Source organism: Oncorhynchus keta, chromosome 25, assembly GCF_023373465.1.
Source record: "Oncorhynchus keta strain PuntledgeMale-10-30-2019 chromosome 25, Oket_V2, whole genome shotgun sequence".
Taxonomy (NCBI): Eukaryota; Metazoa; Chordata; class Actinopteri; order Salmoniformes; family Salmonidae; genus Oncorhynchus; species Oncorhynchus keta.
The window spans coordinates 35267905-35279771 of NC_068445.1; the positions used below are offsets into that span (position 1 = coordinate 35267905).

Here is an 11867-nt window from a genome sequence, read left to right on the forward strand (position 1 = left end):
TGAAGAGATGTCTGGGTGAGGGCGAGAGAGCCGTGAATACATCTCTCAGCCCCTGCTTTCATGATTTGCTTATGCTAAGATGTTGGTGCCATTGCCACCCATGCCCACCCCTCCTATGCTGTCTGCTATGCCCATGTGGTCTCTCCCTAGCCCCTCATGGTGTCTTTATACTTGCCCAAGGTCTCCATCTTACTCTCTGCTGTCTGTGTGTGTCTCAGTCTGATTTCATGCACGCCTTGGCCCAATGCATGCTGGAGCCAGAGGAGCTGGAGCCCTCCATAGTGGTACAGTTCCAGTAGTCCTTATCCTCTATAGACCTCTCACTTCTCTCCCTTCTGTAGGGATGGGAAACCTTTTAGTCCTTGTTGTCTAGTTGTTCTCCAGTTACCCTTAGAGTTAGCATATTGGTGTCAGAATAGTATTTGAGATACAGTTGAAGTCGGAAGTTTACATACACCTCAGCCAAGTACATTTAAACCCAGTTTTTCACAATTCCTTCCTAGTAAAAATTCCCTGTTTTAGGTCAGTTAGGATCACCACTTTATTTATTTCAGCTTTTATTTTTTTAATCACATTCCCAGTGGGTCAAAAGTGTACATACACTCAATTAGTATTTGGTAGCATTGCCTTAAATAATTTAAACTTGGGTCAAACGTTTTGGGTAGCCTTCCACAACTTTCCAAAAATGAGTGAATTTTGGCCCATTCCTTCTGACAGAGCTGGTGTAACCGAGTCAGGTTTGTAGGATCCTTGCTTGCACATACCTTTTCAGTTCTGCCCACCAATTTTCTATGGGACTGAGGTCAGGGCTTTGTGATGGACACTCCAATACCTTGACTTTGTTGTCCTTAAGCCATTTTGCCACAACTTTGGAAGTATGCTTGGGGTCATTGTCCATTTGGAAGACCCCATGACCCCATGACCAAGCTGTAACTTCCTGACTGATGTCTTGAGATGTTGCTTCAATATATCCACATAATTGTCCTTCTTCATGATGCCATTTATTTTGTGAAGTGCACCAGTCCCTCCTGCAGCAAAGCACCCCCACAACATGATGCTGCCACCCCCGTGCTTCACGGTTGGGATGGTGTTCTTTGGCTTTCAAGCCTCCCCCTTTCCCCTCCAAACATAACCATGGTCATTGTGGCCATACAGTTCTATTCAGACCAGAGGACATTTCTCCAAAAATTACGATCTTTGTTCCCATGTGCAGTTGCAAACCGTAGTCTGGCTTTTTTATGGCCGTTTTGGAGCAGTGGTTTCTTCCTTGATGAGCGGCCTTTCAGGTTATGTTGCTATAGGACTCATTTTACTGTGGATATAGATACTTCTGTACCTGCTCTTCACAAGGTCCTTTGCTGTTCTGGGATTGATTTGCACCTCTCGCACCAAAGTACGTTCATCTCTAGGAGACAGAACGCGTTTCCTTCCTGAGCGTTATGACGGCTGCGTGGTCCCATGGTCTTTACATGCGTACTATTGTTTGTACAGATGAACTAGTTACCTTCAGGCGTTTGGAAATTGCTCCCAAGGATGAACCAGACTTGTGGAGGTCTACAGTTTTTTTTTTTTCTGAGGTCTTGGCTGATTTCTTTTTATTTTCCCATAATGCCAAGCAAAGAGGCACGGAGTAGAAGGTAGACCTTGAAATACATCCACAGGTACACCTCCAATTGACTCCAATGATGTCAATTAGCCTATCAGAAGCTTCTAAAACATAATTTTCTGGAATTTTCCAAGTTGTTTAAAGGCACAGTTAACTTAGTGTATGTAAACTTCTGACCCACTGGAATTGTGATACAGTGAAATAATGTGTCTAAACAATTGTTGGAAAAATGTTTGTTTTTTTCATGCATAAAGTATATGTCCTAACTGACTTGCCAGAACTATAGTTTGTTAACAAGAAATGTGTGGAGTGATTGCCAAATGAGTTTTAATGACTCCAACCTACGTGTATGTAAACTTCCGACTTCAACTAAGTGTTTTGTATTATGTTAGTTACCCATTTAGAATTAGCATAATGGTGTCAGAATAGTATTTGAGGTGTGTTGTATTATCGTAGTTACCCTTATTATGCCCTAATAATGTGTAGTCAGATTGCAGACAGTGCATGTAGTAACATGGTTAATTGTTGCAGTAAATGTTTAGTATGGTTCAGCTGGAGCCATAAGTACCGTACTGGCCTGGCTAGTAGACTACAGCAGTGATGAACTCAATAGGCTAACTCAGGGAGGGTTCCACAACACCGTTAGCCAGCAGAAGTGGGCCAGTGATTCCCATGTTCCTCCCTCTACCAGTTGCCTGGTTTGACTATGCTGACAGTGACACAGCATTCCCAGAGAGGGGTGGGTGTCAGGCTAACCATGGCTCCATATCACCGCTCTATAAAGCAGGGGTTCTCAAAATGGGGTCTAAGAGAGGTCCCAAACAAGAGGTCCGTGGCCAGATCCCCCCCCAAAAAACTAACAGATTAAACACATTTTAGTTCAAGTAATCCGTGGAATAAGTTTAGCAGGTGTTAAACAGTGAAACTGTATACAAATAATATTAATGTTCTTAACCTTACAACATGGTCCTGGGAGGCTCACAGGGATATTGGTATCCACAGAGCTTCACAAATTCTACATTTTTCAACTCAATACTTATTTCCCCCTCCCCTCACCACTTTAAAAACGTATATATATATTTTTTACATAAATGCACTGTAATTGAAGTTTTAAAATGGCTAAGTTTTCTCTTCCTCGTGGCAAAATGTGTAGAATTACAGGATATTAATGTAGCTTGAAAACTCCAACATTTTCTCTCTGATGCCAAGGGATTTAAAATGTTCCTTTCCAGGGCCCGAGACAGAGTACAACTCTTGTATGCTATTTTTATCTCACTCGAGTTGTGTTCTGATTATGAGGGGATCCCTAATGAACTTGCCATCACAAAAGGGGTCTCTGGCCCCAAAAAGTTTGTGAATCCCTGCTATAAAGGACCACTCCACTCATCTCCACCCACCTAAACACAGACTGGGGCTTATTCAGGGTATGCCACGGAATTAATTCAGATGGTTCATTATCTAGACCAGAAATTATTCTGTGTTTTTCACCAGGGCATCATGTCGGCTCTAGTCATGACATTTTCATCCTTCTAAATGTTGCCTTCTACTGAATAAGCACTAGGCTATATGAAGTAGGCCATGACTTTGTATATGACTGGACAAAGCCATGGATCACGTGACACATTCATACACATGTGAAGACTCGATAGCGCATTTGAAGCCAAGGGAGTCTGTTAAGATGACGTATCATATTGGAGGTTTTTTTAGACTTAACGTGTGTTTGCGGTTTGAGCTACTCCAGGAAGTGACGTTGCTGACTAGCTCAGTGCTGCCCCCTCATTGAATATTTCAAGTTGAAGTCTGACCGGGGTACTGCAGGCTGCCATTAGCAACTCAATTATACTTCTTGTGTGAGTGATTTTATTATAATCTGTTCAAACATCTGGTGTAATAGAAGCAGTTATTGGTACCATGATTGTCTTTGAAAATGTGTATTTATTTACATGAACATTGTCCACAGTTTGCCATTTTCTCCATTGTAATGGGGGAACATTTTCTGCAAAAAATGTCTGCAGTACCGTGTTCGGCCTTGAACTTATTGGTTTAAGTGAGAGAGGGCAGTCATTCTCCTCTGAATTGGATCCTAATAAGCCAGCCTTATCTCTTTGTATTCCCCTCTGACTCGCTCCCTTCCCCTGGTGGTCAGGTGAGGTACCGCAGGGAGCACGCCTTGGGCCGCCAGCTGCCCTTCTTCCCCCTGCTGGAGGATCTGATGAGGGACGTGTGTGACGGCGCCGCCCTCCTCACCGTGGTCCACTATTACTGCCCCGACCACATGAAGCTCCACGGTACATCATGGGACGACATCTGTCCTCAACAAACTGGGGTTTCATCATTAGATGTTAAATCTATCCTTTTTTTCTCCCTGATTGGTCAGGAATCCCAAATTTTGTCTGACCTCAAACAATTAGTAAAATCATGTCTTTAACCTGTTTTGTAATTGAAATGGTCCATTGAGCTCTACTCCAGATCCATGTTGTGGTCATTAGACATTAAATATGTGTTGTGCCCTGACTGCCAAGGAGGATTGCATGTGACATTACTAAACATCAGGTCAATGAGCTCCATCCTGACCTTTTTGACCTCTGTATCAGATATCTGTCTGAAGGAGGTGACCTCCATAGCTGACAGTCTGTACAACATCCAGCTGCTCAAGCAATTCTCAAATGAATATCTCAACAAGAGCTTCTACCTAACCATGGAAGACATGCTCTACTCTCCACTGGTTCTCAAGGTAAATAAGTCCTTTGGTATTTGTCGTCGCTGTGTTTTTCCCTGTCGCTGTGTTTTTCCCTGTGTTTTTCCCTGTGTTTTTCACTGTAGCTGTGTTTTTCCCTGTGTTTTTCCCTGTGTTTTTCCCTGTGTTTTTCCCTGTAGCTGTGTTTTTCACTGTAGCTGTGTTTTTCACTGTAGCTGTGTTTTTCACTGCAGCTGTGTGTTTTTCCCCGTCACTAACTTTAAAAATGTTGTTTTTCTGTGTTTCTAAGGAAGCACTTGATTCATTAATGGTTTAAGTAACGTGTTGTATGTCATTGTAGTTGAGTTTCTCTAACGTGGTTCTTGTTTTCACTACTCAGCACAATGTGATGGTGTTCATCGCTGAGCTCTTCTGGTGGTTTGAGACCGTCAAGCCAGAGTTTGTCCAACCCAGGATGGAGGAGTTCAGAGATGGTGAGGATCATCTCTATGGGTGTGTTGTGGTCTGAATGGGATGGATTAACAAATCAGGACAGGCAGGACAGGGAAAAGGAGTACTTTAGGACCTCCTTACAGAACATGTGGTTCAACTGGAGTGTCTTTATTTTAATTTCTTCCAATGACATTTCAATGCAAATGTCTAAATGATCCCCATGCAATGTCAATAGTCTAATATATAGTGTTTAGATTTAGCTGATAATGATAATATAATTGATTTTGGATTAACTTGACCAGAAGTTAAAATAAGCAGCTGCAGTTTTGTATATTTGTATTTATTTCACTTTTATTTAACCAGGTAGGCTAGTTGAGAACACCTTTATTTAACCAGGTAGGCTAGTTGAGAACACCTTTATTTAACCAGTTGAGAACACCTTTATTTAACCAGGTTGGCCAGTTGAGGACAAGTTCTTATTTACAACTGCGACCTGGCCAAGATAAAGCAAAGCAGTTCAACACATACAACAACACAGTTACACATGGAATAAACAAACATACAGTAGAAAAGGTCTATATACAGTGTGTGCAAATGAGGTAAGATAAGGGCGGGCGGTAAGGCAATAAATAGGCCATGGTGGCGAAGTAATTACAATATACCAATTAAACACTGGAGTGATAATGTGCAGAGATACTGGGGTGCAACGGAGCAAGATAAATAAATGCAGTATGGGAATGAGGTAGTTGGATGGGCTATTTACAGATGGACTATGTACGGGTCCAGTGATCTGTGGGCTGCTCTGACTGCTGGTGCTTAAAGCTAGTGAGGGAGTGTCTCCAGCTTCAGTGATTTTTGCAGTTCGTTCAAGTCATTGGCAGCAGAGAACTGGAAGGAAAGGCGGCCAAAGAAGGATTTGGCTTTGGGGGTGACCAGTGAGATATACCTGCTGGAGCGCGTGCTACGGTTGGGTGCTGCTATGGTGACCAGTGAGCTGAGATAAGATGGGGCTTTACCTATCAAAGACTTGTCGATGACCTGGAGCCAGTAGGTTTGGCGACAAGTATGAAGTAAGGGCCAGCCAATGAGCGTGTACAGGTTGTAGTGGTGGGTAGTATATGGGGTTTTGGTGACAAAACGGATGGCACTGTGATGGACTGCATCCAATTTGTTGAGTAGAGTGTTGGAGGCTATTTTGTAAACGACATCGCCGAAGTTGAGGATCGGTAGGATGATCCATTTTTAAGTACACTAGTTACATTATTCTCCACCTCTTACCCACCTCTCCACTTCTCTCACAACAGCCCGAGCCATGGCTCAGCCGAAGAGTGCCCGCCCCTCAGTGCCCATCTCCAACGCCACCAAGCGCAGCTTTCAGGTTACCCCTGGCATCCCAGAGGCCTCGCTGTCTGTTTCTGCCCAGAGCAGCCCTGATGGCAGGTACTCCCTGTACCCTGCTGAAGGCTCTGACCCTATGTAAGTTAATTTCTCTCTGTCCACCCACCCTTCTCATTTCATCAACCTTTTTATTTATCTCCTAGTTAGCTAGACAGGGATGAAATGATTGAGTGTAGAGATCTAATGCTAGTGTTGATACTCAATTCTCTCACCTCTTTGTTTCCAGCCCATCACTTTCTACCTTTTGCTTTGTCCAACACTGTGTTTATCAATGTTAATGAATTGATGTTTCACAGTACATCCAGCCAAATAAATGGATAGCTTTGTAATACCACCACCATTTCAGAGACCATTGCTTATCATGTGCTGGTTGTTCAGAGGGATGGTCAAAGAGTAGCTGATTGGATTAAAGGGACAGTAGGTCAGATGGCAAAGGTCATAATGTCAACTGACTGGTTGTGTGCCTGTAAGGTCTGTGGTTATGAAGAAAACACTTAGTTTGTACTTCTTATGATTCTTAAATGCAAGCAATAATATCTCCAGTAATTCCCTGTGAGAATACGAGACTGATAGTGTAGAGAATGTGGGGTCAATCTGCTTTACTAAAGGTGTAAGAGGGGCTAATCCCTTATACTGTGTTGGTACTTAAGACCTTCTGAATGAATTAACATTTGCCAAGAAATAATATATTAAGACCTACTGAATGCATTCACACAGCCTGGATAAAATATATCCTGCAAAGCTGGATCATGAATGTTGACTGCTACGGTACTGCTAAAAGATTATTGTGGACTTGGTAGGTAATCTAAGTGGTTTGTGCCGTTTTGATTCTTTTCAGTAACAAGGGAGGTCCTGGGGAAGCCTTCAGCCCCTCCCACCCACTCCTCCCCCTAAGGCAGAGACAGCAGCAGGGAGAGGACGGATCAGGTGAGGGCACTACACAACACCACAGTTATCATTTACTATAGAAGACTACTAAAAACTATCCATAGCTTTATACAAGTTGAGCCCTTTCTGATGGCTGTGTAGTTTATTATAGTGGAATATTATTACAGCTCATATTTCAAGAGATGGCTTTTCTGGTCTGCATTGTAGGTAGCTGTGTGATCTATGTTGTCTGTGTATCTAGGCATCAGAAACCGCTCCAACTCCTTGGAGAACAAACATCCACGAGGCTCAGTGCAGGCCTGGTCTGACAGGAGACAGAGGTGTAGTATGAGAATAACACTGACCTCCCTTCTTGCTCTGAAATTTGCATTTCAATCAATGCATGTTTCAGAGATTTGGGTGACTAATTGGGGGATATTTCACAAAAATCTGTCATTTTGTAATTAAAACAAACACTTTTGTTCTTGATGTCCAATGTTGTGCATCTCACTTCTTCCCCTCTTTTTCTAGGCCGACGTCTACGCTCAACCCGTACACTTTTGGCATCTCAGCCACTGACAGCGATGCTGACATTGCCTCTGGTGACAGTGTGAGTCTGGCCCGCTCCATCAGTAAAGACAGTCTGGCCTCTAACATAGCCAACCTCACCCCCAAACACCAGGTTCTCACCCCCCAGGGCAACGCCCAGGTAGGCCGTGCCCCTGTCAGCCCCGCCCCCCGCCGAGTCAACGGTCACGGCCTTCTGGGAAACGTCAATATGGAGGAGGCACTTGTGGCCGTGATGAGGACAGACGCGTCAGCCTCTCTTCCCAGTCAGGGAGAGGCGACGCAGCAAACTGCAGGGGCCGAGTCCAAGGATTGTTCTTATTTAGAACCTCTGATGCCTGCTGTGTTGAAATCGGCGAAAGAGAAGTCTGTATACCTGAACAAGGAGGAGGAGAGCGGGGAGGTGGGTCGATCGCGGGGAGGGGGTTCTATCCGGAGAGTAGAAGGGGGACCTGAACTTGTGGCGTCGGCCAGGAGGAAAACCTCCACCACCCTAAACCGGACCTACACTCCCACCTCTAGTGGGGAGTTTGACTTGTCTACTGAGATCTCACTGGCTGGGCCACTCCAGGGACAGGGGGCCTTCAATCCCATGGACACAAGCAGTGTGGACCCTGACTCCAGAGTTCCAGCAGGTGGCTTCTACCTTCACTCTGACAGCGAAGACCAGAAGCCTTGGCATGAGCCAGACCTGGACGAGGCTCATGATGAAGACCTTGATGAAGCCCTCACCACCAAGGACTCAACTAGGCCTAGGAAGACCTTTGACGAGGAGGAGGAGTCAGCCAAGCTTATGGAGGACCTGAAGGTGAAAGAAAAGAGGGACAAGGACAAAGGGGATGATTGTAGTAGCGGTCGCTCGAGCCCCTGTCTCAGCACCCACTCCCAGGCCAGCAGCCTAGCCAGCGGCAGCGTACGCATGACCAGCTTCGCTGAGCGCAAGGCCCAGCAGCGCTTTGGCAGCAACCAGGACCTGCGAACCAGTGCCTCCAGCTCCCAAAGGACCACCCCGGATGGCTCTGAGTGCAGCGGGCCCCTGTCCCTGCCCACCTCCCGGAGGCTGAAGATGGACCAGAGCCCCTCCATGCCCCAGGGGGGGCGTGGAGACGGGGGGACCAACATGCTGGCTTCTGAGCTGGTTCAGCTCCACATGCAGCTAGAGGAGAAGAGGAAGGCCATTGAGCACCAGAAGAAGAAGATGGAGATGCTGTCAGCCAGGCAGAGACAGAAGCTGGGCAAGGCTGCCTTTCTGCACATTGTCAAGAAGGGCAAGAGCGACACCCTGCCCCACCCGCTCAAAACAAACTACTGCAAAGAAGAACTCAATGGGGACAAAGAGGGAAGCTCAAATGACGACTCTTGCGTGGACGTTCTGAGAGGGGCCACAGAGACTGAGTCTGCCACCTCGCCGGTCCCAGATGCCTTAGAGACGGTGGACAAGAAGGGCAGCTGTAGTCCTGGTCTGCTGCTGGATGAAGAGCTGGACTTGGATGAGTGTAACCGCTCTATTGAGATGCTGAATGACGCCATCGGCAGCATCCAGCAGCAGATGATGCAGCTTTCCCTCCAGCAGGACCTGCTGATGAAACAGAATGTACAGTCCCCTCCCAGGGTCCCGTCTCCCTGCTCAGTCAATGAGAAGACCAGCGGATCTGAACCCAAGGCCCGACCTGCTGTCCACTTTGTGGATTTGGGCAGCGGCGCACCAACCGCCGGCACCGTTCCATCCAGGAAACCCCCCAAGCTGAGTTCGGCCCGTGGCCCCAGGACCAAGACCTCAGAGCTGAAGCAGGCCAAAGAGCACGGCAGGCCGGGCCTGGCATCAAGCAGGGCTATCACCCCCCCCCACAGCCTGGAGACCCTGCCTCACCTGAGGCAGTTTCCTGGGGGCAGGTCCCCCAGGGCGGACCACCCCAACGTCAGCTCCAAAACCCCCCCCGCAGGTGGAGAGACAATCAGTGGGCAGGACAAGCCTGGACGTCGTGCCACCTTCAGGCTCCACGACGAGGCTAACCTGCGCACAGCGGCCCATATCGAACCAGCGGTCGTCACCCCAGAAGTGTCCTTTGAGCCGTGCCTGTCCAGTACCCTGAGGGAGGGGGAGCTGAACTCCTCCGACGGCTCGGGGAAAGAGAACATCCCCTTGGAGGAAGTGTCGAGGAGCAAAGCCCCCCTGATCGAGGTGGACCTGTCAGACCTGAAGGACCCAGAGGAGATGGAGGGAGACGGGGGGCAGGACAGCACCATGGATGGGGAGGAAGGGGAACAGAAGTCTGGCCTGGGATTCTTCTTCAAGGTATATCTGAAATGTTGTCTTTTTACATTGTGTGTATATATAGACAAGATGCACCAAATTCAATGACCGCAAGCAGGACAGGGGAAGAAATTACATTTGTTTTTATAGTAAAAAGTGTAGGAGACGAGGGGAGGACACACAGCAGGCAATCATTTGGCATAAATGAAGTTGTATTACAATGAATTGAGAAAATTGATAACAGTATTGATCAAGTGTTACTTTTTATGCTGCAGGATGAACAGAAGGCAGAGGATGAACTGGCTAAGAAGAGAGCAGCTTTTCTCATAAGGCAGCAGAAGAAGGCTGAGGAGACCCGGCTACGAAAAATGCAGCTGGAGGCTGAGACTGAACAGAAACGGGAAGAGGCCAGGTAACCAACATTGCCTCGACAACCAAATCAAAACGGTCTGTTAGACAATACATACTGTTCAGGTAGGATAAGACCATGTCCAAGCACTACTGCAACAGCAACACCACCACAACCCTCCCACAATGGTCACACGTTTGGAACATTAGTGTGTCTGTTCTATTTACCTTGAATATTGACTCATTGAAAACGCAGACAAGAGCAACTGCATTCCTCTTCTGCCCTGTGTTAGAATATTCTCTAACACAGGACCTTCTAAAGTGTGTTGACACTTGAGATGCATTTTAAATACATTGTGACTCCGTCTATTCAAATGCAGCAGTTGTTGAGCCTATGGTCTGTCTCCCCCCAGGCGGAAGGCGGAGGAGGACCGGATGAGGAAGGAGGAGGAGAAGGCCCGTAGGGAGCTCATCAAGGAGCAGTACCTGAGGAGGAAGCAGCAGGAGCTGATGGAGGAACAGGGCCTGGGCAGCCCCACCAAACCCAAGACTGCTAAGACCAAGCCCAAGAAACTCAGTCACCAGACTCACAGACCCAAGTCTGCGTTCAGCAGAGAGGAGATCTCTAGCGACACCTTCTCCTCCAAGGGCTCTTCTTCCACACGTAAGAAACACCTTTCTAGTCCAGGGGTTTCTAACTGGGGTCCCAGAGGGACTTTTACTCCACTGCTGAACTAACAGATCTGATCCAGCTGGGCTGGAGGAAAAACCCTGCTGACACTAGTTCTCCTTAATTTAGGCCACATTTTATTCATCCCAATTATCATTGAGACAATATTGCACATATTGCGGTCATGCATTTCTGTGTGTGACGATAGTAGCGTAGTGGGAAGAGGTTAGCTACACTAAGACAGCGTCTGTTTTGGTTCTCTGTAGCTGACAACCTGAGCAGTGTCCAGTCAGGCTCCAGTCTCTCCCTGGCCTCCGCTGCCACCGCCGAGGCAGACAGCGTCAACTCTGGAGTGCCTGGCTCCCAACGGTAAGTAACCCCAATGTGTGGGTGGTTGTGAGTTTAAAAAAAAAAAGTGTGTTTTCTCTGTGTGACATTTTAAAACCTCTTGTTTTCTCTGCTGTCCGTTGCCAGGTGTGAGTCTGTGGAGTCGTTCCCAGGCCTGAGTCGGAACGCCAGTCGGAACACTGACAGAGACTGGGACAACGGATCCACTGCGTCTTCCATCACCTCCATGGCAGAATACACTGGTCAGTACAACTCACCACCTTTAGCATATTACAAGCCCCTATAATGTTACCATTAAACCATTGCGCTGCTCACTTTCTCCTCGTGTCTCCGTGTATGTATGTTATCTAATGTTAAGACCTGTCTTTCCACTGTCCTCAGGTCCCAAGCTGTTCAGGGAGCCCAGTTCCAAGTCCAACAAGCCAATTATCTTCAATGCCATCTCCCATTGCTGCCTCGCTGGCAAAGTCAACGAACCCCAGAAGAACACCCTTCTAGAGGTGAATTATCATCTTACTGTTAAATACGATTTATAAATCAGGTGGTTCTAATCCTGAATGCTGATTGGTTAAAATCTCATTCCAGCTGGTGTATATTCCACAAGTTGTACTGTTAAATGCTATTACCAAGCACTCCAGAACCAGCGGTAACCCCCCCCCCACCCCTCTATCTGACTCCT

The 11867-nt window shown here is 46.8% G+C and overlaps 1 protein-coding gene across 2 annotated transcripts in view; it reads left to right on the forward strand.

The window, feature by feature from the left end:
• Positions 1–11867, forward strand: part of LOC118377659 (calmodulin-regulated spectrin-associated protein 1-B-like) — a 31566-nt gene that overhangs the window by 17397 nt on the left and 2302 nt on the right. For both annotated transcript variants that reach the window (XM_035764602.2, XM_035764603.2), the window contains exons 6-17: positions 3753–3894; positions 4201–4340; positions 4684–4777; positions 6041–6212; positions 6973–7061; positions 7264–7342; positions 7533–9864; positions 10098–10234; positions 10584–10834; positions 11107–11209; positions 11315–11430; positions 11570–11688. In XM_035764602.2, coding sequence (XP_035620495.1) covers positions 3753–3894; positions 4201–4340; positions 4684–4777; positions 6041–6212; positions 6973–7061; positions 7264–7342; positions 7533–9864; positions 10098–10234; positions 10584–10834; positions 11107–11209; positions 11315–11430; positions 11570–11688 — 3774 coding nt within the window. The remainder of the gene's footprint in view (positions 1–3752; positions 3895–4200; positions 4341–4683; positions 4778–6040; positions 6213–6972; positions 7062–7263; positions 7343–7532; positions 9865–10097; positions 10235–10583; positions 10835–11106; positions 11210–11314; positions 11431–11569; positions 11689–11867) is intronic.